This window comes from Takifugu flavidus, chromosome 18, assembly GCF_003711565.1.
Source record: "Takifugu flavidus isolate HTHZ2018 chromosome 18, ASM371156v2, whole genome shotgun sequence".
Taxonomy (NCBI): Eukaryota; Metazoa; Chordata; class Actinopteri; order Tetraodontiformes; family Tetraodontidae; genus Takifugu; species Takifugu flavidus.
The window spans coordinates 2,887,289-2,911,715 of record NC_079537.1 but is presented as its reverse complement, the minus strand read 5'-3'; the positions used below and the strand labels follow the sequence as shown (position 1 = coordinate 2,911,715).

Below are 24,427 nucleotides of genomic sequence, written 5' to 3'. Positions count from 1 at the left end.
ACGTTTTCCAAGGAGCGCTAGCAAATCTGATAAGGACACGCAATTTATGATAAATCCAAATGCATAAATAAAAGCATAGTGTGATACATAAGCATAGGGTGATACATAAGTGGCAGCTAAACCACACATTATTAAAGCTTCACCATATTTAGAGTCATCGCTGCTATCGAGTGTTGCTGCCATCAAACTGCAAATGAAGCTGTCATTTAGTACAGCAGAATGGCCTCTGCTCGGGCTCCAGCTGTCTCAACACAGTGTGATTAGCATCATAACCTGCATCCCAGTATTGGACAGGCATCTGAAAAGTTACTTTGTCCAGAAAGACAATTTAATTTGTGGCCAATACAAATATACTAATGAATGATGGCTGTGTAGATATCTGAAGGCTGCTCTAAAGATGAGCAGGAAATGTGGGAGTGGGAGCGAGGGAGCAGCAGGAGGCCAAGTTTAGGAGGCTTTTGATCTGCAAGATGGTGCCTCCTTCTCCAGATTGAAAATGTCAGGTTCCTAACTGGAAACTGAACGAGGGAGGGCACGTGCGTGCACAGACGCACACATACTTACTCCAGTTGACTACTGGTAAAATCTATTTCTGTCTGGCTTCTGCATAACAAGCACGCAGATGGGAGGATGTAGATTGGGTGAAAGAAATGGAGGTAAAGAGGAAAACCAAATGAATATAAACACAGTAGACAGGAGAGACGAGGGGGAAGAAAGCAGTGTTGCTTCAGCTGATTTTAAAAGCTATAATATATTAGATGAAAACACCACTTCAGTGGAGACTGGAGAGCGTCAGAATGTGAGCATCCACAGTTGTTAAAATTTGATTAGCACCCCCCTCACTGCTCTGACTCTCTTCACCACCATCCGCCACCATCGCTGACAATCGCTCATAATTAGGCTCTGAAGGCTGCTGCCGCAGTCGGAACTGGGACCCCTGTGAATGGTGTCACCGTCTAAAAATATCAGAAGGAGGCCTAAAAAGTCAACCTCTTCCACAAATGAGGTTAGCACGGAGGAGCGCAGAGAGTTTTGAGAAAGCAGGATGAGTTTGTGGAGATGGGATCACATGCTGAGCTAAAATTAAAACAAATTTGGCAGGCTGTAAATATCCAAACATTCTAAACTTTACATCAAATGTTGCTTTGGTCCATGCAAGTAAAACCCCGGAACTTTGAAGCAATTATGACTTTATCAGGCACGGCATCTTAATTTGGCAGCTTTGCTGTTGATTAATCTAACTCACTCCTGGTGGAGATATTGCAATGGAACAGCAGCAGGTTTGGATTTTAAAAATAAAGTTTTTGAATTAAAACCAAAAAAAAAAGAATCCGGTAAAACCGGACATCTCCAATGTGACCCAAAAAAAGTTTGACGCGCTCTTTGAAAGTTCAATGTCACACCCTGATCCCCAGATCCATCTTATTGCCTTCACACACACAGGCACACACACACACACACTACAAACACACAGAGGGATAGATTTACAATCACAGGAAGCCGATCCCACTGACAGTGAACCACCAAGCCTCCCTCATCTGAATCTGATCCAGAAGTCCAGGAGTAATGCACATAGCCTCTTGCATTATTCATTTACACTCAACACGTTGTGTTACCTGTAATATTCTGCTTCTGAGTGTCTGTATAATCATGTTCACACATTTTTTGATCTTACCATACGACAGCTTAAAAGGATTTAGCATTTTTTAGATTTTTGTGTTTCGACTTGAGTTTAAGAGTTTAAGTCTCATCAATTAAGACCTAAAGAGCTCTTCTAAAGGAAAGTGTTTTGTGCAATTTTGCATGTTAATAATTTAATTATGTAATTACGGACAGTGGGGGGGGGGGTATGTATGAAGTCCAGTGAGGGTTGCAATGAGCCAAGATCATGCAGAGTCAGCAGCAGCCCTTTAATTTACTGCTATAGATTAAGCCTCAGAAGAGATTATACATCAAGTGGTCCAGCAGGAGTAAAAAACTGAGCATGCAAAGGGGGTGACTTTTCTTCAATAATAGATTCTATTGACATGAGACATAAACCACTTCCAAAGTAGTGAGTTCGATTAAACAGTCTTGTTTTAATCATCGCTGACAGGTGAAAAGAGCAAGTTTTTGCTCTTGTTTTATTTTATTTAGAAGAAGCTGCAGAACTATGTGTCCAGGTTCTTATTTATCCAGGTCACACTCATCCATTAAAGTCAACTGATCCGTTGAAAGAAACTGACTCTTGTTCCATATTTTCGCTTCTGATGAGAGGTGTCCCACGAGACCTTAAAGGATTACAGGTAGATGAGCCAGGAAATAATGTGAAACCCAGCAGGAATGGATGCAGTGTGAGAGATGACAGAATCATCAGCAAAGAAATGAATGAATACCTGAATAATCTGTTGCCCTATTTTTGAGTTGTAATCGTAAATACATCCCCGAGTCCAATCACAGCAGTCACCAGGGTGCCAGGCAGAAATACACCCAGGGCTGATCACCAGTCCACCAAAGGATGCACAGCATTCACTCACACACCCCAGAGACACTTTGGAGACTCTACTCAGTCTACTGTACATGTTTTTGGACTGTAGGAGGAAACCAGACACAACCCACACAGGCAGAGGGAGATGTGGGCCAGAAGTGGGAACCCTGAGGTGGCTATGCTGACCTTTTAAAGACTGCTACCTTCAGAAGGACTTTGTGGACCTGAGCTCTAAAGATGAGACCATGGTCCTGGTCAAAAAAGGAACTAGTCTTTTAAACTGATATATCATGAATTAAAACAGCAAACAAAGATCTTTGAAACCAGAAGCACATTGAACCCCCCCCCCCCCCCCCCCTCTGTCTGTCTGTCTGTCCATCTGTCTTTCCTTTTCTCTGTTTGTGTGTCTGATCTAAACCAGACAATGGGAAGCTTTGGACTTTTTCTCTGACAGGAAAAAAGGATGTGTGACCATCGTCACACGGCAGAAAGCATGCTGATGCTGCTTTAGCAGATGTACCTCGTGTGTGTGTGCGTGTGTGTGTGTGTGTGTGTGCCTGCCTGTGTGACCCTGCCGTGTGTGTGCTAGAGTTACACAGAGAAGAATGGTGTTATTGTACCTGTGTCTGCAGCTACAGCCTTTCTTCTCCAGCTCTCCCTGGAGCCAATTTGACTGATTCCCTGAACAACAGAAACTTTGATAAAGATGGTTTCATCATAAAGACTCAAGTCAAATGTTTCTCAGATGACATAGCACAGATGTGAGACACTATCATGTTCTGCTACCCATATGTTCCAACACTGACTTACAGATGACAGAAGAATCTGGGGGTTGACTGTAATAATAAATAATTAACGCAGAGGCCTTAGTGGAGCCCACAGATCCCAACAGGGCATGCGGAATTCCATTCATCCCCTTTAGAGTAGATCTCACCATAAATATGACTTCATAAAAATAGCTTTGTTTGAACAAGCAGAATATTGATAATTGGGCATTTTTATCTTCTTTTAAGTGATATTAACGATGCTCTTGTCACATCTTGACCTAGGCAGGCAGCATCCTTCATCACCTTCAAGCCTAAACTGAGATTAACCTCACTGTGATGAATGCAAACCAGGAAGAAGACAAAACTCCAAACCAACCCAGCACCATCCCCCATGTGTGCTGGCACTTCACTGTGCAACCATACTTGCATGTAAAGGGGCCTGGGATCCCCCACCAGGGTGACAGGGTGAGAAAGGAGGAGGGGAGAAAGACACAAGGAAGAGAAAGATGAGAGTGAAAGTGGAGCTGGCAAATAAGGTGGAACAAGAAGAAGGGATATAAAAGGACATGATGATTAAGGCAGACATGAAAGAGGGGTGATGGGGGAGGGAGGGATAAAGGGATGGGAGTGGAACGAGGGGGAAAGTGGGAAGGAATAACAAGAGAATGGGAGTCCAGTAAATTAAATTAATAAGCCTGAGAATTACATTAAAAGAGTGAAACTGGGGGATAAGAAGGAAGGGGAAAAGAGAAACAAAGTATAAACCTCTGAATGTGTAATTGCCAGTAGGCCAGTGGGTCTAATCCCAGCTGTCAGATTATAGCGTAATCCCATGTTACATTACACAAATGCACACATCCAGGTTAAGGGTGAACCATCTGGACTCCCTGGTGCTGAACAGGAACAAGTCGGCGATCTAGAAATTTCCTGGCCCAGAGCTTCCTGCTTGTTGCCACGGTGATGGCTCCATAAAAAGAAAGAGAGCGGGAGAGAGAAGAAAGATAAGATAGGAGGAGTGGAGGAAAATAAATGTGAGAGGAGCCATGGCAGGGTTGGCAATAGTGTCTCTCTCGCTCACACACACACACACACACACACACAGAGCCAAGGACACATGTTTTGCATGTGTTGAACAGCTGCATACAGGCAGCCCATGAGCCAGGGCAAACAAACCACGGTGCACGCTGCTCAGTGACACCAGCGCTTCGCCACCATTGGCTGAGGCGCTGCCCGACAAGCCTCTTGTTAGTCCAGCGCAACACACATCTCCTCACCTAATGGATCCCAGGAGGCGAGCTCAGCGAACATGCAGATATACTATAAATATAAACACATGCTGTACTCCTTTAGTTACCTACGGGCTCAATTTTGGCATCAGGTACGGCAGAAATCAGTCAGGTCCTCACCTCACCAGGTCAAGCCGTAGACTTATTAAAAACCAAGAATTGTCTGTTGTATTATTTTACGTTTAGGTTGTGTTGCGGCATTATTTTTAGGAGGCATTGTTTTCAAACAGAAACATACGAAGAACTAATCAATGTTCTTTATTATTCTTTATTCTCCTGCAAAAGTGTGTTGTTAATACATCCACAGAGCAACAACATGACTTATATCACTTTAAGGAAATATTTTATTATCATGGAGAAATGCAGATTCCAGCTCCATCCGTCCAGTTGGACACAGTCCAGAAACATGCGCGCTAGCTTGACTGGACACCCAGAGTGTTTATCTACCGCTCACCTGGTCATGACAGCCAGTTAACAGAAAAATAAGTGCTGTTTGAGACTAATTTCAAGTTGTCTTTCAAACAGAAGTGTGAAGTCTGCATCATTTTTCTTTTCAATGCTACTTCTGCTATTTCTGTTTATCATTCATATGTTATTATGTTTCAATCTTTCTCTTTAATAAGAAATCAAACAGAAAGACGCATTGATGCATTAGTTTGCATTTAGAAAGTGTAAGGATGTTCAGGTAAAAGTGCAATAAGGAAGCATTTCTGGGCTCCTTGTGGATTCAGCAGCTCGTGCTGGTGTGAAGCTTTCCTCTCTTCCTGACAGTTCGGGACGCCCTGATCTCGGCCCGGTTCGACATGAGTAATCGCCATCACCACTCCCTGTACGCAGCCCCGTGCCAGCCAGACTGATTCATTGGGCAAGCGCAGGCAGCGGAACGGGCGGGAGGGATGGGGGGTGGTCGAGAGGAGCAAACGGAGATATGAAATGAAACCGAGATGGAGGCAGAGCAAACTGTGGGCCCTTCAGGAATTTATGATGCATGCGGGCGCACTATCAATGCAAATGTACCAACCTTGGCTTCAAGGAGCACACTGGGCAATCTTTTCAGCCCTTTTTGGAGAGAGAAAAAGATCCTCCCTGCTTATTTATCACCACATCCTCTGATCTTTGGAAATCAGCCTTTAATCAGAGGAAATCTGCAAAACCAGAAGCGATTGCTTCGTGTTTCGTAGTCTAATTTTGGGATGGGCCACTGATCAGTGGATTTTTCCTGGATTAATTACACCCATCATCACTGCAAGTGACATGAGCGGGTGAGGTGTTACTGACCAGCAGCTTGCAGACCTTAGCTGTGCAGGCCTCACTGCTGAGTTTGTTTGATTGATATTGCACATATTTGGTCATTATTCTTTCCTTGTGTTTGTGCTTGCAGATATTTCAACGTGCGTTTACTGTGCTGGATCACGTCTCAGCGCGGGTTTGTGGTATCTGGTGAACAAAGAGCTGCTTCACTTTAAAAATACAGAACTGTGACACACTGAAAACAAGAGGCAAAGTTCCTGCTGTGGCTTCCATTCAGCCTTCATCTCTCTAGCGCTCTCTCTCTCTCTGGCAGACAGGGGGTTCCTGCTCACTCCCCAAGTTTTCCCAGCTGCTCTCAGGAGTGGACTCAGATGGTCTGAAAGTCTTCCAGCCACTGATCATCTCAAACCATCCGTCTGTGTGCAGATTTCCATAAAACCTGCTGGAAAATAAATCAAGTCCAGATATCTGCCTTCAAATGAGTCCATTCAAAGAGACGGCACGGGAGAAAAGGCTGCGATGGCTTCATTGCCTAATGAGTTTTACAATAAATATATTTGAATGAATGTTTAAAAAGAGCTGGCAGCAAAAAGCACCATCTGTCCTGAACATGAGGAAACAGGGCCTGGAGGGGTCAGAAATGGTCAGCGCAAGATTTATTGTTTTGGAGAGGTGTGCAGGACGTCTCTTCCAATCACCTGTTGACTTTACACAAACAACTGTTGCACATTTGAACTTAAGCTCAATTTGCTCAATGGAATTTCTTGGCTAATGCATAGCCCGTCTTCACCTTCTCCGGCAATTTAACATCTTTGCAAGCAAAATAAAGCAAGTTCCCTGCCATCTTTACATTTTTATTCCTATTTACCTCAAACTTTATGTGCCTTTTTGTGAATTTAATCAATTACAGTGGCGCGTTTGTAGCCGTGCCACAGCCAAACTACATCATATGATTGATTAACTGATATTTATTCCCCATCATTTTCCTGTACTGTAGGCATACAGTATATATGCATATTTGTCCCACTCTAATGTCACCTCACATTCACATTCTCCATGGACTGTGGTGATGTCACAAGCATCACCAGGATTTATCAGCCACGACATCAGTTTCTGCCGCTGGGCAGCTGCAGCGTTGCTCCGTACGAGGAGGCTGTCTCAGCTCCGACACTGCAGTGGTGATGCAGAGCGGGAGAGTTCTGCCCTAAGAGGCGGCGTTTTCTAAGACGCGGTGCAGAGTTGCAAATGTGCAAAAGCTGATTTGCACATGGCTTTAAGCACATCCACAAACAAAGCAGACAGTCTGACTGTCAGAGGTCAGGGACATTATGTGGTACAACTTACAGCCCTGCAGCTGCTCAGGCTCCAGTTCAACATCACACATCTGTCCAACCGCTGCACGACTCTGTGCTCAACATCTGTCCTTTCGGTCAGTCTGAGACTACGGAGAGTGCACGCTCGCACACCCACACCAGCCAGGTCCTTTTAATGGGCCACGCCAGATGTTGATGTGACCACAACAGTAGCATAAAAAGACTTCTCAGCTCACCCCAAAAATCATCGCATACATCAAATGTTTTTGGTGCACTTTCAGACTGGGATAGACTGGGAGATCTGGTTGGACTGGGCATGCTGAAGAAGTTCACACATTCATTGGATTTGCCTCACGTTAGCACATGAGCACGCTGTAAGGTGGATCAAACCACCGAGACGCCGTCAAAGTTACAACAGCTGCTTGTTCCCAAAGCGGAAATTCATCCCCTTCAGTCGGCGTGTTCCCCACAAAAACAAACAATGGTCTGTTTGAGCATAAATTAATAAGCTCCTGTTCCTCCTGAAGTCAAGGCACCCTCACAGGAGTGTAAGGGAGCGGTGTATCAGTGTCTGCACATGCCTCATTATAATGGTGAACTCCAAACACATGAATTCTACAGTATTTAACTAAAATCAGATAAAACATGACCACATAGCCGCATAAAAGCCTGACGACCTCTGACATTGAGCTACATAAAGGGTTAGGACAATTTTTAAGTAAACCAAGTGAGATGTGTTACTTTAAACCGACAAAATAAAAGTAACACCGAAGGTACAAAATGCATCATTGAGCCGTAGGGATCAACATATACCAAATTGTGATACTCTCCCAAACGCTGGTGCTGAACAGGAACAGCAATACTAAATGTATTCACTGTGTAGGGTGGAAAATTCAGACAGGGAGTACAGTGAAACCTTGTCCGGACCCTGTTAGTTTAAGTTCAGCAGCTACCTCGAAAAAAACCTTGCTATTTCCTCTCTTTATTGGCAGCTCAGACATTCGCGGAACGGCAGTGAGAATACAGTCGTTAAGAAGAGGCGCGCACTGCAGCGGCTTAAACACATCTAACGCACACCTACACACGCAACTGCATTAGTTATTAGTTATGTAAGAAGGCGGTGAAAGGTGGATCGCTTGTTTCCTTCGAGGCCGAGTCAAAACCTCTGATTTCACTGAGCTGCGTGTGGGACTCTGTTTCATGTGTGTGTGTGTGTGTGTGTGTGTGTGAGAGAGAGAGAGAGAGAGAGAGAGAGAGAGAGAGAGAGAGAGAGGAGGACAGACTGAGGAATCACGACAAATTGTGGCCCCTGACTCCAATCCCTGACCTCCATCACACACACACTCTCTGTTAATGTAAATTCCAACACCCCTCTGTGACGGGTGGGCAGTGCCAGCTGTGTAATGTGTGTGTGTGTGTGTGTGGGGGGGGGGGGGGTACACTTGTGGTATGCGTGTAAGTGTACGTGCATAAGGCAGTAGGTTAATTCTACCTTGTTCATTAGTGCTTAAAGGTCCCACCTCTTCCACCGGCCCTCTCATTTTATGGGTGGTCTTTGTGCTCAGGCTGAACCACTCACCTTTCAGCCCCCCCATCCTTTAATCTACACTTATGGTACAAAAGAACAGAGCACAAGAGCTTGTATTTGTCTATGACTTCGCAACTGACGCTTTTATTTTGTTTCTATTTTATATTTTTGTCTATCACTTGTATTTGTATGCTGTTAAACACGAGTAAGTGGCGTTGCCGTGGAAATGTGTTACTACCTAGAAGCTTTGTACATTTTCTGTTATCATCCCAGAGTGCCCAGTTAACACCCTATTTCCTTTCCATCATGTTTTTTCTTTAACCTTTCACAGTTCCTCCTCTTACTGTTTTCCCGCCATCTCATTTCCATTGTTTTCATTTCCTTTGCATTTTTTAATTTTCCCTCATTTCTCTTTCCTATTTTTTCACTCAAATAACTTTGTCTCATTTTCTTTAATCTTCTTTCCTGATGGTTTTCTTTTCCTCTTCTTTTAATTCTAACTTCCTGCATCTCCATTCATTTCCCCTATTCCCTTTTCACACCTTTCCTCCCTTCGTCTAAATCAGGGGTCGGCAACCCAAAATGTTGAAAGAGCAATATTGGACCAAAAAAAACAAAAAACTAATCTGTCTGGAGCCGGAAAAAATTAAAAGCCTTATTATGAAGGCAACACATTCTGTAGATATATTAGCCTACTATCAAAATGATGAGTAGGCTACAAATCCATAATGAGCATTCATGATTAAATGTTATTTTCCCTGCAGCATCCTGGAGAGAATGAGGCACCACGTGGCAGCTCTGGCGCTTTAAGTTTAACTTCCAAATGATTCGTCCGAGAGCTGTTAAATCCTCTGTTCTCCTCAGCTATCTTTCTCTTTTTCCCTTTGGTATCCATGGCCCATGACACAGCCACCTGTCCGGCGCCACGCCGAGCTGAAAGAAACGTGTGTCTATGACGTAAGTCTTCATTGACAGAGATGTTGAAATTAAATATTTATTATACACATTTTTACAGCATTGGAAAACTTGAAGAATATTTTTCATGTTTTTACTCCTACATAAATTATATTAAAACAAAAAAATATATTCACATCATCTTTTTCCATTTTCATAGTTTTGAAAAAGCTCCAGGAAGCCACTAGGGCGGCGCTAAAGACCCCCATGAGGCTCTAAAGCCCCTGGTCCAAAGTTTTCATGCTGCTTTTTATATCCTTTCTTATACTTATCCCGTATTCCATGTGCTGTTGTTTATAGTCCATCTGTGTAATAATTATATTATTATTTTCTGTCTTCTCCTCTCCTTTCCAGTATTTTAACTTTCATCTTTTCTGAGAATGACTCCACACTTCTTTTGTTAAACTGCCAGGACAGTTGAGGACAAAGGCAGCGTGCAGCAGCTGGTTATTGCTTCTTCCTCTGTGGTTTTCAGACAATCGCTGCCGCCACCATCATCGTCAAACTTCTGCCTCTTCCACTCTTCGTCACTCAGCCCTATAATTCAATCGCAGGGGCGGTCGACACCGAGGTGAGCGATGATGTTTTGGCTCCTATCTTCCATAAATGCATTTTCTGGACACAGCTCGGGATCAATAAAACTGATGTTTTCCTGCCTGCTGCACAATATCGTAATATTTTTGACCAGACCGGTTTAAGGATGAAAGGTCTCGCCAGCCTTCACTCTTCGATAGATGAATAATTGTCGTGTTTATGGTTTAATGAAAATACATAACTGCATTAGCGATAACTCAATTATCAACCATACACCATATTTCAATACACAATAACCAGAAAACTAAAACCAGATTTTTGGGACTTGGGCTTTTTCGATCAGGTAAACATTCCCAGATCCATAATCTATATTGATTTTCTGCTATTTCTACTGCATCTTGTGGAATATTAAAATCAGTCCTGATTCCGTGAATGGTGCACTAACTGGGTGCACGCTATTTTGTGGGGCACTTGTCACTGTACCCTATTGTGTGCGCTAAATGTATCCCATAATGCATTGTGACCAGTAGTGCAAACCATCATCCTTTAAGGTGGTAAGTGAGAAGCTAGACGTGAATTATTCATTTATCATTAAGTTAATCATTATACACATCAACAAATAAACAAAAACTCTGTGTATTGTAATTAGCAGTTCTTTGAAAAATGACTCATTCAGCACCAACAAGATTCTATGACATTTAAAGCTCGGCAGCTTAAAATCCAAAAGAGTTTTTAGGTTAGTGTTGAGGGCACTAAACAGTCCACTTGACTGTGCTCCCGATATAGAGAGTATTAGGGAGTAAATGAGTCTGCTTTTGGATACAGCGAGTGTTGTCTTTTCCTTGTTTATGATATTTTTAAAAGGCCACTTTTTCATGGAATTCTGAAATAAGTCAAGACTTCCAAAAATAAAGTCAGCCTTCTTTAATCATGCCCTGTTATGCTGTCTTGTTGCAACCCTGCTGGCTGCTGGTACGTGCAGTCTTGTCTTTAATTTAAAACAGACTTACAATACGACATGAGGGTCAGTTCAAAGACAGGAAGAGGAAGGAAGCACACGGCATCATGCAGAGATGGAGAGGTGTCAGCCTCTCATTGCGCCAAAGGGAGAGCCACAGGTTCCACAATCATTTCACCGATCCACACAGGTACACACAAATGCATGCATGCGCGCACACGCGCACACAATCCGCCCTTTAATGTCAGAATAATAATCATCAATAGTGATTACAGGGACGTATTTGACACACAAACACTGAAACAGCCCATTAGCAAACACAAACCTCAGGTCACGCTCAAGGTCTGCACAATCCAGACACACACACTACACACTACACACTATACACACACACACTATACACACACACTCATCAAGTGCCATGTGCAGAAGGGACATTGACAGCAAACTGAGGATGGCTAACCAGATGGAGCCAGATGTGTCTTAAGGACAGGACGTGTGTGTGTGTGTTTGTATGTGTTTTTGTGTGCGTGTAGGTGTGTGTTGGTGTGTGTGTATGCGTATGTGTGTGTGTGTAGGTGTGTGTGTGTGTATTCCCGTACATGTAGACTGTATGTCTGGCCTAGGTAGGAGTAAATGAGTTGCAGCAGGGCTAAGCCTTTTCCGGAACCTTTATATGAACACACACACACACACACACACCACACACACACACACACACACACACACACACACACAATATCTTTATATTTATGAGAAACCCCAATGTTAACTGAAGCCTTGGATCTAAAACCGAGCTGATCCTCAAAAAAGCAAACTTAAGACCAACCGAAAGGGCCCTACGAATACACACACTCATGCACACACACAAACAAACACACACTCACACAGCTGTCCTATGAGCTTGGTGTTTAATGTGAGATGACAAACAGATCTATGTTTACATCAGCCGGGTGTTACCCACCGCCCCTGCTGTTTGTCTGGGACCCTCAGCTCCACTCTGTCATTACTGGCTGTTTCAGCCTGTCTGGTTTTTGGTTTTTTTTTGCTAAATGAACAACCTTGAGTCCAACTCATATAATTTGTGCCCAGCACGTCACGCGCAACGTCTCAAAGTCATAGGTGTCACAGCTCACTCTAAGTGACTGATCCTAATCAACAGATTTTATCAGCAGATAAAAGCACATGTGAAGGATACTAACATGTTTTATGTAAATTACTTGAAATTAGAGTTATTAAAATGTGTTGAAAGCCCTTACAAACATGTGTGTGTGTGTGTGTGTGTGTGTGTGTTAATCTGACATTTTTGCCATTTGTTCTGAGCTCAGTGTCTCATGTATGAACTGTTGCTGCACCTTTGCTGTTGCCTAAAGGTCTCTCTGCTCTTTTGGTTCAGCGGTTTATCTGAGTGTTCCCACTGTGTCCATTTCAGAGGACCTTTTTATATCTCTCTCGACTGAAGGGCTCTCCTGTGCTGCAGTCCACTACAGAGGCTAATTTCACAAACTGATCTGGGGGTCACGCGCTGCACTTGACTGAAAGCTGCACAACGGACTTTGTCATCTGTGATTCAAACACGGCATCTCTTCTGTGTTTGTTTTGTCCGAAGCAAAGATATGTCACAGTACGGACAATCGATAGCCTGTGAGGGCAAATTGTGATACATGATCCAAAGTGATCTCATAATGATGAAAAGATCATTTTCGTTTTTAAAAAAAAAGCCATTTAATATGTACTTATTGTGCCTGTATCACCGGAGAATTCAATCCCACAAGACTTACCTAAATCTAAAAAGTAGAGGTGTGTTTTTTCTTAAAAATCGAACTCTTCCTAGCCCATCTGAGCCTCAATGTTTCAAAACGTATTTGGCGACACAGTGTTGAGCGGCAGCGTCTCTTTGTCGTCGCCACACGTATCAGTGGAACGGAGAGCACCTCTATCTATCTGCAGCTCCCTCCTCTCTGTGGTGCCCACTCATCAGAGTGGGCTGGGGGAGTGCTGTAGAGAGGCCTGCAGAAAAGAAACTAGTAAAATGCAGCATAGTCTAATAGAATAGGATGCAATGTGTTGACTATATTTACTTTTCTCATCACCATTTAACAGTTGTGTGAGTTGAATGAAAAATATGTTGAATGAAATGCCAGAAAATATGTCCTTAGGAATCTTACTGTATCACAACACAGCATCAGACTCTTTGGACCAGTGAACCAAGCGTCGCACCTACAACGTTAATGTTTCATGCTCTCTTCTGCTCCTCAATACCTCAACTTTTTCCCCCCAGCAATGATCAATTAGAGCCCTCTTCCCAAGTCCGTCTGCATCCTCTATCGCCCCCCCTCCACACACACACACACACACCCACCCACCACAGCCCCATCCCTGCTGCAATGCACTCACGCCAGTGTCTGGCTGGGCTGTAATTCTGCAATCACACCAATAATTACAATTAACCCTGATTCACACGCAGCCTTTTTCAAATGGGCGTGCGGGCGCACACGCACGCGCATAGTATATACATGATCATCATCATAACCATTTTCACTGAAGGCAAAGAGTAGCAATGTTATATGGGATGAGGAATAGACTAGAATAGAATAGAATAGAATAGAATAGAATAGAATAGAATAGACTTACTGGCTTTCCCTGGTCGGGGCCTTTGCAGCAGTTTCTGCACGGTGAGCAGGTCCTCGGTCTTCACCGCCTGCAGCAGTTCCTGGTCTTTCCCCATCGTCCGCTCTGAGCTGCTCTACTCCCGCAGCATCCTCCGCCGGAGCGGCGCGTCAGCCCAGCCTCACCGTGCGGAGGGTGCGTCTCTACCGCGACTACCAGCCTCCTCCCCCTCCTCCTCCCGGCCTGGACTCTGACGAGATGAGACTCCCCTAGAGCTCTGGCATATGACGGGGATGACAGAGACAGGCACCGGGTGGGATGAGGGGATGCTCTCGGGTGCTCCGCGGGGGAGGGGACGGGACCAGCGGAGACTGGGCCCCCTCCAGATTCCAGCAGCGGCGTCGCGGTGTTTGTTCGGCGTGCGGTTGGCTCGCTGCGCTCCACAACAAAGGTGAGCGGTGGCGGGGCTCGCACGGCGCCTGGAGGAGCCGGCCGTCACAGGGGCTGGAGCGGCGAATGGCCTCGCTGGCTCCCTCGTAGACGCGGCTCGTTCGGGAACATGCGTTCAGGGTCGGGTGCGCGCCGCGTCCGTGTCTCCGTCTGCGTCGTAAACAGCGTCCAGGAGAGTTGCCGCTGCTGCAGCCATCACTCCGCGTGCGGCGCTCAGCTCTGTATTTGGTAATGATTTTCTCCGCGCGCGCGCGCGCGTGCGTACGCGCGTGGAGAGGGGCGGGGGGAGCGAGAGAGGGCCGCGCACGCGCACGCGCGTGCTCTACAGCTGGCCCATCTCGCGCCGCTAAATGGCTCGCGCTGCAACTTGGGGGCGGATCAGGCTCGCGGTGATCTCCCGCCTTCGCCTTTCATCTGCGCTCGACTCCGCTTCCAACTGAACCTCCTCTCGCCATCTTTATTTCTATTTTATATTATTTTCAGGGGAAGATTGCTCAAGACACCTGTCCGTATAAAATGGTCGGTGTCTTGGAATCCTGGCTCCCATCATATAATTATATCCTTACCTGGTTTTATTGCTCTTTTACCACTGCATAATATTGTAGGTTCGATAAATAATTGACTTCTCAATGACGCCATCTAGTGGAATGTTACTGTAAAGTAAAACTCATTTTCACTTGATTGAGGGAAACGTATTTTGCTGATGCTGATGTGTGTTTAATTCTTCAATTGACATCGTTCTTAAACAAATAGAAGCGATAAGGCTTTTCTTGTTTGACATGTTTGAGCCTGTTGCATCACTACTACATAAACTATTTAATAGCAACCTACAGCATAAAAGTACTTTACAAATTATAGATAAAACAGAAACAGAGAACCTTTATCTTTTCTGCCACACAGCAGTGATGGGGATTCCATCATCTGGAGGAAATTTGGCACCATATCCACTCCTGTACCATTCTGAAGATATTACTGTAGCCGGGCAAAACACCAGCATCAAGAATACTTTACAATGTGTTGGATAAAAGCAGACCGTCAAAGAAAGAAACAAGCAAACATGTTTGTTCTGATTTGTGAGGGCCCCAGTTCAACCCTTTACTGTTTACACTACGGCTCCAACGGCATTTGTATCATCATCCCATTTTTTAAAGGACTTTTTGAATTTCATTTTTAAAATTTGAACATGAACATTTGAATTTGTCCTCGTGTCATTTGTACCTTTCACCATTTGATTCATTCAAGATGAGTTAACATCAAAGTCAAGTCATGAAAGGTATTATGGTTATCAAATAAGATTAGATTTTTTAACATTTTAGAAAATAAGCAGAAATGCATGCAAGACAGGACAGTTATTGTATTTGATGTTGATATTTAAAGTGGACGTATTAGTTTTGGTTTACTTGGTTGCTTCTGCAGCTTCGTGTTTACTTAGAATACAGAGCATTTTCATCACAAACTGAAGTTTTACCCCCATTATTTTCTGTAAAACCTCACACAATTCTGCTTTCGTGTGAGTGTGTGTCTGTGTGTGTGTGTGTATGTCTGTGTGTGTGTGTGTGTGTGTGGGCAGTGTGCAGTACTTGGATGCTGCTCTCTGCCTCCTCCACATATCCAGTGAGTTATGTAAGAACACTGAAGAGTAAAAGCCCATATGGTGATGACAGAGTATTTATAAATCTGTCTCTGTTAATGCTGCAGCCTTGCCCCATTAAATGTGTTATATAATATCCTCCCTTCATGATATTTCAGTTTTGCTCATTAAATGTAATCTGACTATTTTCATCATGTCTTATTTAAAGTTAAACCTGCTCACCAATATAATGATATTCGTATTTTAAAACTTGTATACTATATAGAGTTGGTGCAGAACATAATAATCCACTTGCCATTATTGACGTTATTGACGTTTTTTAAAAAGAAGAAACTGATAGGATGAACGCGACCGGACACTGCCCCCAAGTGGTGTATGGTAAATATTACATGCTTCCACGGCATAAATATATAAATATATACGTATTCAAGATTCAAGATTCAGAATTTACTTAATTCATCCCCGTAGGGAAATTGAATTGTAGTAGCAGTCTAAACGTGGATTAATATAACTGTAGTGTAGGTTTTGTATTTACAAAGTATAGAAATAGAATAAACAAAATACAAATAAGATTAGAACGTTATAAGCCTTATAAGCATATATACAGCATATATACAGCATATATTATAAGCATATATATATATACACACACACACATACATAATATACTGTATACATATACATATATATATATATAGAGAGAGAGAGAGAGAGAGAGAAGAGAGAGAGAGAGAGGAAAACAGTACTTTGCTATTAAGAGAAAGGAAGATCAAACATCTTTATGTAGCATCGCCCACAGTGTAAAAGCGGATATGATCATGTTGATTAATATGACTAAAAGAGTTTGGTTGTGTTTAATATTGAAATGTAATCGGATGATCTAGTTGAGGGCAGACGAGCGGATCTGAGAGGATGTTTTACAACCCATAGCTTCAATAAGAACCGCCCCTTTTTACTATTCTGCTCTGTGATTCGTCGCGCCGCACGTCTGTCAAAACTAGACTCCGCCAGCAGTCAGAGTGTTGGGAACAGGTTAAAGAGCTGGAGGCTCGATTATCTTAATCTTATACTATTGGTAGCAGTTTGCTGCTGGACTCAACACACAAACTGGTAAGGAATAGTATTGCTGCTGCGGGTTTTTGTTCTTTTTACAGCAACCTTTGTCGAACTGCTCTGTAATTCCTGCACAAAGATGTTTAGCTTTCCGGTGCGTGAACGTCAGACCGCGAGCAGGATTAATTTTTACGCGTTAGTTCTGCTGCCTTCATGTTAGCCAACGCTGTCTTCTGACGCTACAGCCCGACATTTAACACTAGCCAGCATTAATTGGCCCTCATTTGCTTTATTAGGCTTTGAACGCACTGTTTATTTCACATGTAGATCGTCTCCGCGCCGCATCGTAATCGCAAAACCCCAGTGGTGTTTTGTTAGCTTAGCAACACGAATGAGCTAATGTTGAGTAGGTTTGGAGTTGGACGATGATTGTTGCGGCTGCTTTAATGAACTGAATATAAAGACAGGATTTGACCAGAGATATGCCGTCCATGTAAACTAAGACTGTATTTAAGAGCTGCGCATATGTTCCTCGGGAAGTGGCAAATGTTCAAATTTCACGTGGTTGCATGTGATTGAGGCTACAGCTCAGTCTTTGCGTGTGTGTGTGTGTGTGTGTGTGTGTGTGTGTGTGTGCGCGTGCATTCAGTCATGCTACCGTCCTCAACGTGCACATCACACACATTTAAAGTGAAAGGCGTTTAAATACGTCTGTGAGAGGTTGAACTATGCAATTCGATGTCAATTATTTGTTTGCACGACTTTCTTTTTTGGCCTGGGGAAAGTTCATAATCCGTTTTTATTCATGCTCTTTAGGCAGGACGTTATTCCCTTTTTTTTTTTTTTAAATTGACATATTTGTCTCAAGATTGGACACCAGTGGGATACTAAATACCTTTACTCAAGTCAACTGTTCAGTTCAAATTGCATTTGCCCATTTGCCCCCTCCTGGTAATTTAATTTGGAACTTTCTTTTGGTCAACAGTTGTATTGAGTACAAAGCAAAGCTGTTCTTCCAGTGTTTGGATCAATTTGGAATTATTAGCTTAAATATTTGGTGAACAGATACCAGGATATAGCAGACACTGTAAATCAAGTTGTCACTGCAGGCAGGCATCTGGAGTACTTTTATTACTAGACACGTATAGACCGATCCTCGTACTTCACCAGGAACTTTTGGGAAATATCTATAATGAATTAGTTTTGGATGTATGCAATGAAGTGTTTATTTTCCAGATGTTGCAGAGATGCTTCAAATTCAATAATAAAGCAGAATTTAACACAAAACAACCAACCAAACATCATTAGTGTCACAAAGGAGGACGTGGTGCATTCAGGCACTTTGATATATACAGTACATCAATCTACAGCACACGTACATCGCCTCATCCTGTAATTGTGTTTCCAAAGATGAGTTTTATTTTGTATTTCAAAGGCAGTAATCTGTGCCCCCACCCCTCTAAACTGCAGGAAGGGCTCAGTGCAGCGTGGGTACCCAGGGATCCACTGCCTGAGTGTGAGGAGAGCAGAGGCCGAACATCTAGCGCCATGAACGACGCCAAGGGCGGCCTGGTCGTTTTCACTGCCAACTCGCACCCCCCCAGCCGTGAGCTGGGGAAAAGGATTGCAGAGTGAGTGCTGGGGCCACACGTCTGGGACGCACAGGAGCCAAAGCTTGATTAAAAGTCCAAGCTAGAACTCGTCTGGTTTTCCCAATTCTCAGTTTGAGAGGCACCAGAACAGTATTTGAACCCTGCTTTTATTGAAATGGTCATAAATGTGCACGTGGTTTTATTCCTCTTTTTCATCCAAACATTCTACAAACTTATGCCTTAACTTTGAAGTCGAAGCGCATATTTATTTACTTATTTACTCACTGGCTCCTTATGCACAACTCAGGCAGTTAAAATGGATATTAGCGTTTATGTATCCGGCTATTTTCCAAATATGTAAAGCATCTTTAAACACAACATTATTTTCCACTTTCAATGATTTAAAAAAAAACCCACTATTTATTTTGAATTAGCATTGTGTGTTTGCTCATTATTGTGCTACTTATGCATTAAGGCTGCTCAACGTTTCCTTGAGTTAATGCATCAGCCAGTGAGCGTGTTTGTGCTGCGTATCTCCTCAGGCGGTTAGGGGTGGAGATCGGAAAGGTGCAGGTCGACCAGGAGGCGAACAGAGGTAAGATGACATCGTGTTTATTTCCTACGCGTATGTCAGGACAAACAGGCCATTGATAAGACGTTTGCTGCTGAGTACAAACTGTTTCCAGGCACCCGATATTTAAAGATTTTAAGAGTTAAAAGTCCAGGAACTCCCGCGTCTGCGCTACGTAACAGTGGTCAGAGTCGGGGATGAAGCAACAGGCCAAATCATTTCAGCTGTGAGAGATAACGGCACTCTTGTGGATGCGCTGATGATCATTTACACTAAAGAAATAAGCCAAATGGCAATATTTCTAAGCCCATTTCATTTTCTGGAGTACTTTTCCCCTCAGTATTTGTACTTCCCTGAACATGCAGCACGTATGTCTCCGCACTTCTCTATTACTGTAAGTAACACACCAGTGCTAATTATATCCTACAACTATACACATGCTGAAATTGCTATTTTTTACTTCATTTCCTGTAAGAAAGCCCGCCTCCGGGCCTGTAGAATACTCCACTTTTGTGTTTAAACGGTTTGTATATAAGAAGACGGGAGCGTCGCCTCCAGGCTTCTCATCTTTAAGGAATTGCAGCTGCGGCTGCTTATCTTCTGCAGCGTCCATGTGACTTGTCAGGTCTCATGATGACTTTCCAGATGGCTGCCGTTGCTTTATCGGGCATTGCAGACGCAAGCGAGACAAAACAGTCGGCAAATATTGAGCGTAGGCGTGCATACAGCATGGATCCCGGGCGGGATCAGCCTGGCCTGCGGTGACAGACGGCTGGAATTAGAATCAAAAAACCTCAGCTGCCAGCAGAGCGGGATGATTTAGCTGGAACATCAAATCATTTGAAAAGGTTCATAACCCTAATCGTCAGGTTTTAAGCCGCTGATTGTCCTCTGGAAATTCTTTGGAATATGAACCGGAATGCTGGAATGCTGACTGCAGGCGGCAGGGAGGTGTGTCGGTGTGAGAGAGGAACAAAGGGTTGTGAGAACAACCTAATGAAAGCTCCCAGGCCGGGGTGTGTGTGAGCGGGGTTTCTGCTTTGTCTCTGCCTCTCACATCTTATCTGTTTCCATAGAAACGCGGGTACAGATCCAAGAATCTGTACGAGGCAAGGATGTCTTTGTGATCCAGACGATGTCCAAGTAAGATGGAAGACGCACTTACACACACTTTGTGAGGACTTTCATAAACAGAATACTTTCCCCAGCTTCTTACACACACACACACACAGCTGGTACATGTGTCTTTGTGAGGACCCTCGTTAATCTAATGCCACTTATCCTCATCATCACAAGCTAACTCTCACTTTACCCCAATTCCAACCTCACAACCAAGTCCTAACTCCTGCTGGTGTTTGTGAGCACCAGCTTAAATGCCCTCACTTCCAAAAATGTCCTGATTTTGCTATGTAGATGTGCGCTGCGGTCCTCATTAGGTTGGTACAACACACACAGACGTACCACTTCCATGAAGCTAATCGGACTCCTTCATGATCTTCATCTCTGCCCCCTCCCTCAGAGATGTGAACACCACCATCATGGAGATGCTGATCACGGTGTACGCGTGTAAGACCTCCTGCGCCAAGAGCATCACGGGTGTCCTCCCCTACTTCCCCTACAGCAAGCAGTGTAAGATGAGGAAGAGGGGCTCCATCGTCTCCAAGCTCATCGCCTGCATGATGTGTAAAGCTGGTGAGTGGAGCGCTGCAAGGTCACATGGGCTGGGGGCTTTTTTTTTTTTTTTTGGACCATGCATGTGACTCCAATCTGCCAAACCGGCGTTTAACAGGTCTCACCCATCTGATCACCATGGACCTCCATCAGAAGGAGATTCAGGGCTTCTTCAATATTCCAGTGGACAATCTAAGGGCGTCGCCGTTCCTGCTGCAGTACATACAGGAGGAGGTAAAATGGCTTTGGCCATCAGCCGTCTCGGCTTTTGTCTCCTCGGTACTCTAAAGCTCTGTCCTGGAGTCTTGTCATGTGACAAAGACCAGCACGTCACGCGTGGCTCTTTTGTTGCGTAAACACGGGCTGTCTGCTGACATGCCGCGACTTAAATAAGCCTGCTGAGCCTTAGCAGGGTCGAGTGTATGAATGCAGACGTCAGCAGCATATCATGGCTCGGGTTAAAGAGTTAAAAGAAAAATGACAGCTCGGACTTCTGAGCCGTCCAACAGTCAGGAACTGATCACGGCTCTTAACTGTCAGTTCCTCGGTAGACCACTAGGTGGCAGACTGTTACATAGTGGTCTCATGCGTGATCAGTATTTAATATCAACAAGAACACACGTGCCTTTATCTGTGTTTTGTCAGCAACATTCAGTCCAATGAGGCTGTGGCTCGGCTGTTTATCTCCAGAGGTTCACCTGAACACATCCCACTGACGGCTTTCTTCTTTGCCCCGTGTCAATATGCAGATCCCCGACTACAGGAACGCTGTGATCGTGGCCAAATCCCCGGCTTCTGCCAAGAGGTGAGGGAGCGTGTGAGCGGCATTCTGCAGCACGCACGCGTGTTATCGCTGACAAACCCGCGCTGAGGTGAAAGGTCAGGATTCCAGCTGTCAGTCGGCTTCTGCCTAAATCGTGTGAGGCGAAGGCGAAGTTCAGTCGAGAGTGTTGCGCAACACGAATGAGCACTTTATACACTGCAGTGGGAGTCCAGTTGTTTTCTGAGGTGCTCTCTAATGGAACGCTCCTTCCTTCTCTGTGACGTGGCCGTAGGCATCTGTGTCGGCTCGTATTCCGTTAAACGCCACAGACGCCAGAGTCCTTGACGGCGCAGATGGACTTTGAGTCAAAATATTCTATCAGAGCAGCAGAGTTCGATAAGATGAGCTGAAGGAACCTGTGGGAACAGGAGCAGCATTGCTGCGTTGCCTCCAGGGGCGTGGTTTTTTTTTTTTTGTTTTTTTTTGCATGCTGGTGCCCAGACTGTCAGAACCGGCCTCCGAGGGGTTTATGAGGGAGCGGGCGGGGCCTGTCCTCGCAGCAACAGCACCATCCATCATCACACACACTCTGAGCTCATGTGACGGATGATTGAAGGGTTCCGCTGCCTTCTACATCCTCCAGCGTGGATGGACTAGGAAGTTACTGGGATGTACCCAGATGAGAGCCTCAGCCCCTACACTGGTGCAGTGGACCCTGGGTTCCTTTGGATGCCTCGCCACCCAACAGACCAGCCTGAATCTGAGGGACCACGTGACACTGCCCAGGAGCCTTATCTCCGTTCCACCACAAGAGGGCGCCTCATGCGAGGGACCGTGTTGAGCTCTCTCTGTTTCCGTGCAGGGCCCAGTCATTCGCCGAGCGCCTGCGTCTGGGCATCGCCGTGATCCACGGCGAGGCTCAGGACGCAGAGTCGGACCAGGTGGACGGCCGTCACTCCCCACCCACCGTCAAGACCACCGGCGCCATCCACCCCAGCATGGAGATACCGCGTGAGCACAGCACACGCTCCAAAACCAAACCCTGTCCATGAGCGCACGCCGCGCTAAAGATTCTTCTGTTTTCAGTGTTGATCCCGAAAGAGAAGCCTCCCATCACCGTGGTTGGAGACGTCGGAGGACGCATCGCCATCATAGTGGTGAGAACGGCTCAATCAAGGAGGCGTCGGGCTAATTATTAGCATAAGCTACCGCATAAGTGAACACATTGTTGTTAATGTCAGTGGTTTGGTAACTTAATTAGTGTCTTTCGACATTTCCTTGAAAACCTTGAGGAATTCAAGGGGCTAAAAAGTTGATTCCAAATCCAAAAGGAACTGGACTTTTACCTGGCGTCCTAGAGGCGGTGGGACTTTTTTAGTCCTGACACAAGTGTCTTGGTCTTAGGACGACATCATCGACGACGTGGACAGTTTCGTGGCGGCGGCCGAGACTCTGAAGGAACGAGGAGCCTACAAGATCTTCGTCATGGCGACGCACGGCATCCTGTCCTGCGAGGCCCCGCGATTCATCGAGGAGTCGGCCATCGACGAGGTGGGTCCCCCCGCTTCCACGCCGTCTCCCGTTTCTGATGCCCCCCTCACGTCCTTTCTCCCCGCCCAGGTGGTGGTGACCAACACGATCCCCCACGAGATTCAGAAGCTGCAGTGTCCGAAGATCAAAACGGTGGACATCAGCATGATCCTGTCGGAGGCCATCCGCCGCATCCACAACGGCGAGTCCATGTCCTACCTGTTCCGCAACATCGGCGTGGACGACTGAGGCGCCGCTCTCACGCCGCCTGCCTTTTCACACCTCTAGCAACGCTCCATTTTTGACGCATCACCAAAACGGTTGTGGAAAACGTGACATCTGAGCCCAAAGCGAGTCTGCGTTTAAAGCAGCAACAATTTCTGTCCCCCAAAACCGAACCAAACGGTTGATTAACACATTTGTAGATGACCTCGTAATATCAGCTGTCCTAATATTGAAGTCAAACACTGAACGCCATTAAACCATTTCCTCCTCCTCCTCCTCCCAGCACCCTGGACATGAAGGCAACGTAATATGACTGAACAACCCGGTCCTGTAGGGCTCACTTCAGGTTTTTGTATCTGCAGCTGCCACATCAACAGACATTCACAACGACCTTTCTTGACTGTCTCCTGCAGTAAAATCTCCTCTACTAACGGTACTGGAATGAGAGTCGGTGCCTTGTACTGCACATAACGCGGCTAATAAAGCTAAACACAGCTTCAGTTCATTAGATTAGCATACTTTAAATATCCACTGCTGTTTTATTTTATTTTTTGGAAAGTGTGAATTTGCCACTGATGTAGTCAGCCGTACAGCCACGCGGTTGCCATAGCATCCAGATGCCAAAGCGGTGTCAAATTGCTCTTAACTCGACTGGAATTGACATAGGAAGAATCTCAGTGGCTTTATCCGTATCCATGGATCGTGTGCCATCGCTCCACCGCCTCCGGCCCCACATTTCAACGTTGACAGTTCGCACTCTGGTTACAACGTGGATGACTGTTGCGAGTCGTTACTCCTCGACATAGTTTTGAGAGACTAATTAAACACTGTCTACCTGAATAACATTTTTAAAAAAAGCAAAGTTCCAAAGCTGACGCTCACCTTCGTCATCTCTTGAGGAGCAGAACTTGACTGAAGCAGGTCTTTGTCACTTTAAAAAATGTGTTCCAAGAAAAAAAAATTTTGTATTTATTTTCAGCACTTGAGATGAATAAATGTGACCTCAAAGTGTCGTGAGTTGCCTTCTTTTATATAGCGTCCCGTATTATATGCTCACATAGCAACGATGTTAACATGCTAACAGTGTTATCATGTCCGGTGGGACAGATACTGGGGGAATGTTGGAGTCAGTTGTTTTAGAGGGAACTTCATTTGTTTTTTACCCTAAAATAACCTAATTTAAATAGTCAAAAGAAAATGATGGCCCTAATTCCCTTATTTATGCTATTTCCATTGTTTTACAACAGGGGTCGCCTGACCCCGGAATTTCAGCCAGGTCAGGCCAGCCTGCCCCCCCAGGTCTGGACATCCCG

At 44.8% G+C, this 24,427-nt stretch overlaps 2 protein-coding genes and 1 long non-coding RNA gene across 11 annotated transcripts in view; 2 read left to right on the top strand and 1 right to left on the bottom strand.

Moving 5' to 3' along the window:
• caskin1 (CASK interacting protein 1) overlaps nucleotides 1-24,427 on the bottom strand; it is a 209,578-nt gene that overhangs the window by 45,105 nt on the left and 140,046 nt on the right. For 7 of the 8 annotated variants that reach the window (XM_057015775.1, XM_057015777.1, XM_057015776.1 and 4 more), the window contains exon 1: nucleotides 13,693-13,870. The exons of the other annotated variant lie outside the window; for it this stretch is intronic. In XM_057015775.1, the coding sequence (XP_056871755.1) occupies nucleotides 13,693-13,786 (94 nt within the window). In that variant the 5' untranslated portion in view covers nucleotides 13,787-13,870. Of the gene's footprint in view, nucleotides 1-13,692; nucleotides 13,871-24,427 lie in introns of those variants that run through there. 8 annotated transcript variants of the gene reach the window in all.
• LOC130515516 (uncharacterized) lies at nucleotides 13,979-15,896 on the top strand. Its single transcript, XR_008947201.1, has 2 exons — nucleotides 13,979-14,119; nucleotides 15,019-15,896. It is a non-coding gene; the product is annotated as an uncharacterized LOC130515516 (long non-coding RNA).
• Nucleotides 16,671-24,126, top strand: LOC130515505 (phosphoribosyl pyrophosphate synthase-associated protein 2). 2 transcript variants are annotated; one of them, XM_057015822.1, is made up of 11 exons: nucleotides 16,671-16,819; nucleotides 18,233-18,393; nucleotides 18,897-18,949; nucleotides 20,002-20,068; nucleotides 20,445-20,617; nucleotides 20,715-20,830; nucleotides 21,346-21,401; nucleotides 22,222-22,370; nucleotides 22,446-22,516; nucleotides 22,764-22,910; nucleotides 22,980-24,126. In XM_057015822.1, the coding sequence occupies exons 2-11, from the start codon at nucleotides 18,311-18,313 to the stop codon at nucleotides 23,136-23,138; spliced, it is 1,074 nt and encodes a 357-aa protein (XP_056871802.1). In that variant the 5' UTR covers nucleotides 16,671-16,819; nucleotides 18,233-18,310; the 3' UTR covers nucleotides 23,139-24,126. The 2 variants fall into 2 exon arrangements, with proteins under 2 accessions (XP_056871802.1, XP_056871803.1); XM_057015823.1 differs by lacking the exons at nucleotides 16,671-16,819; nucleotides 18,233-18,393; nucleotides 18,897-18,949 and having other exon boundaries at nucleotides 20,015-20,099.

Coding starts and splice junctions, on each gene's coding strand:
- LOC130515505 (XM_057015822.1), top strand. CDS start 18,311: ATGAACGACGCCAAGGGCGGCCTGGTCGTTTTCACTGCCAACTCGCAC. Junction 20,618..20,714: donor CTGCATGATGTGTAAAGCTG/GTGAGTGGAGCG, acceptor GGCGTTTAACAG/GTCTCACCCATCTGATCACC. Junction 22,371..22,445: donor CCCCAGCATGGAGATACCGC/GTGAGCACAGCA, acceptor TTCTGTTTTCAG/TGTTGATCCCGAAAGAGAAG.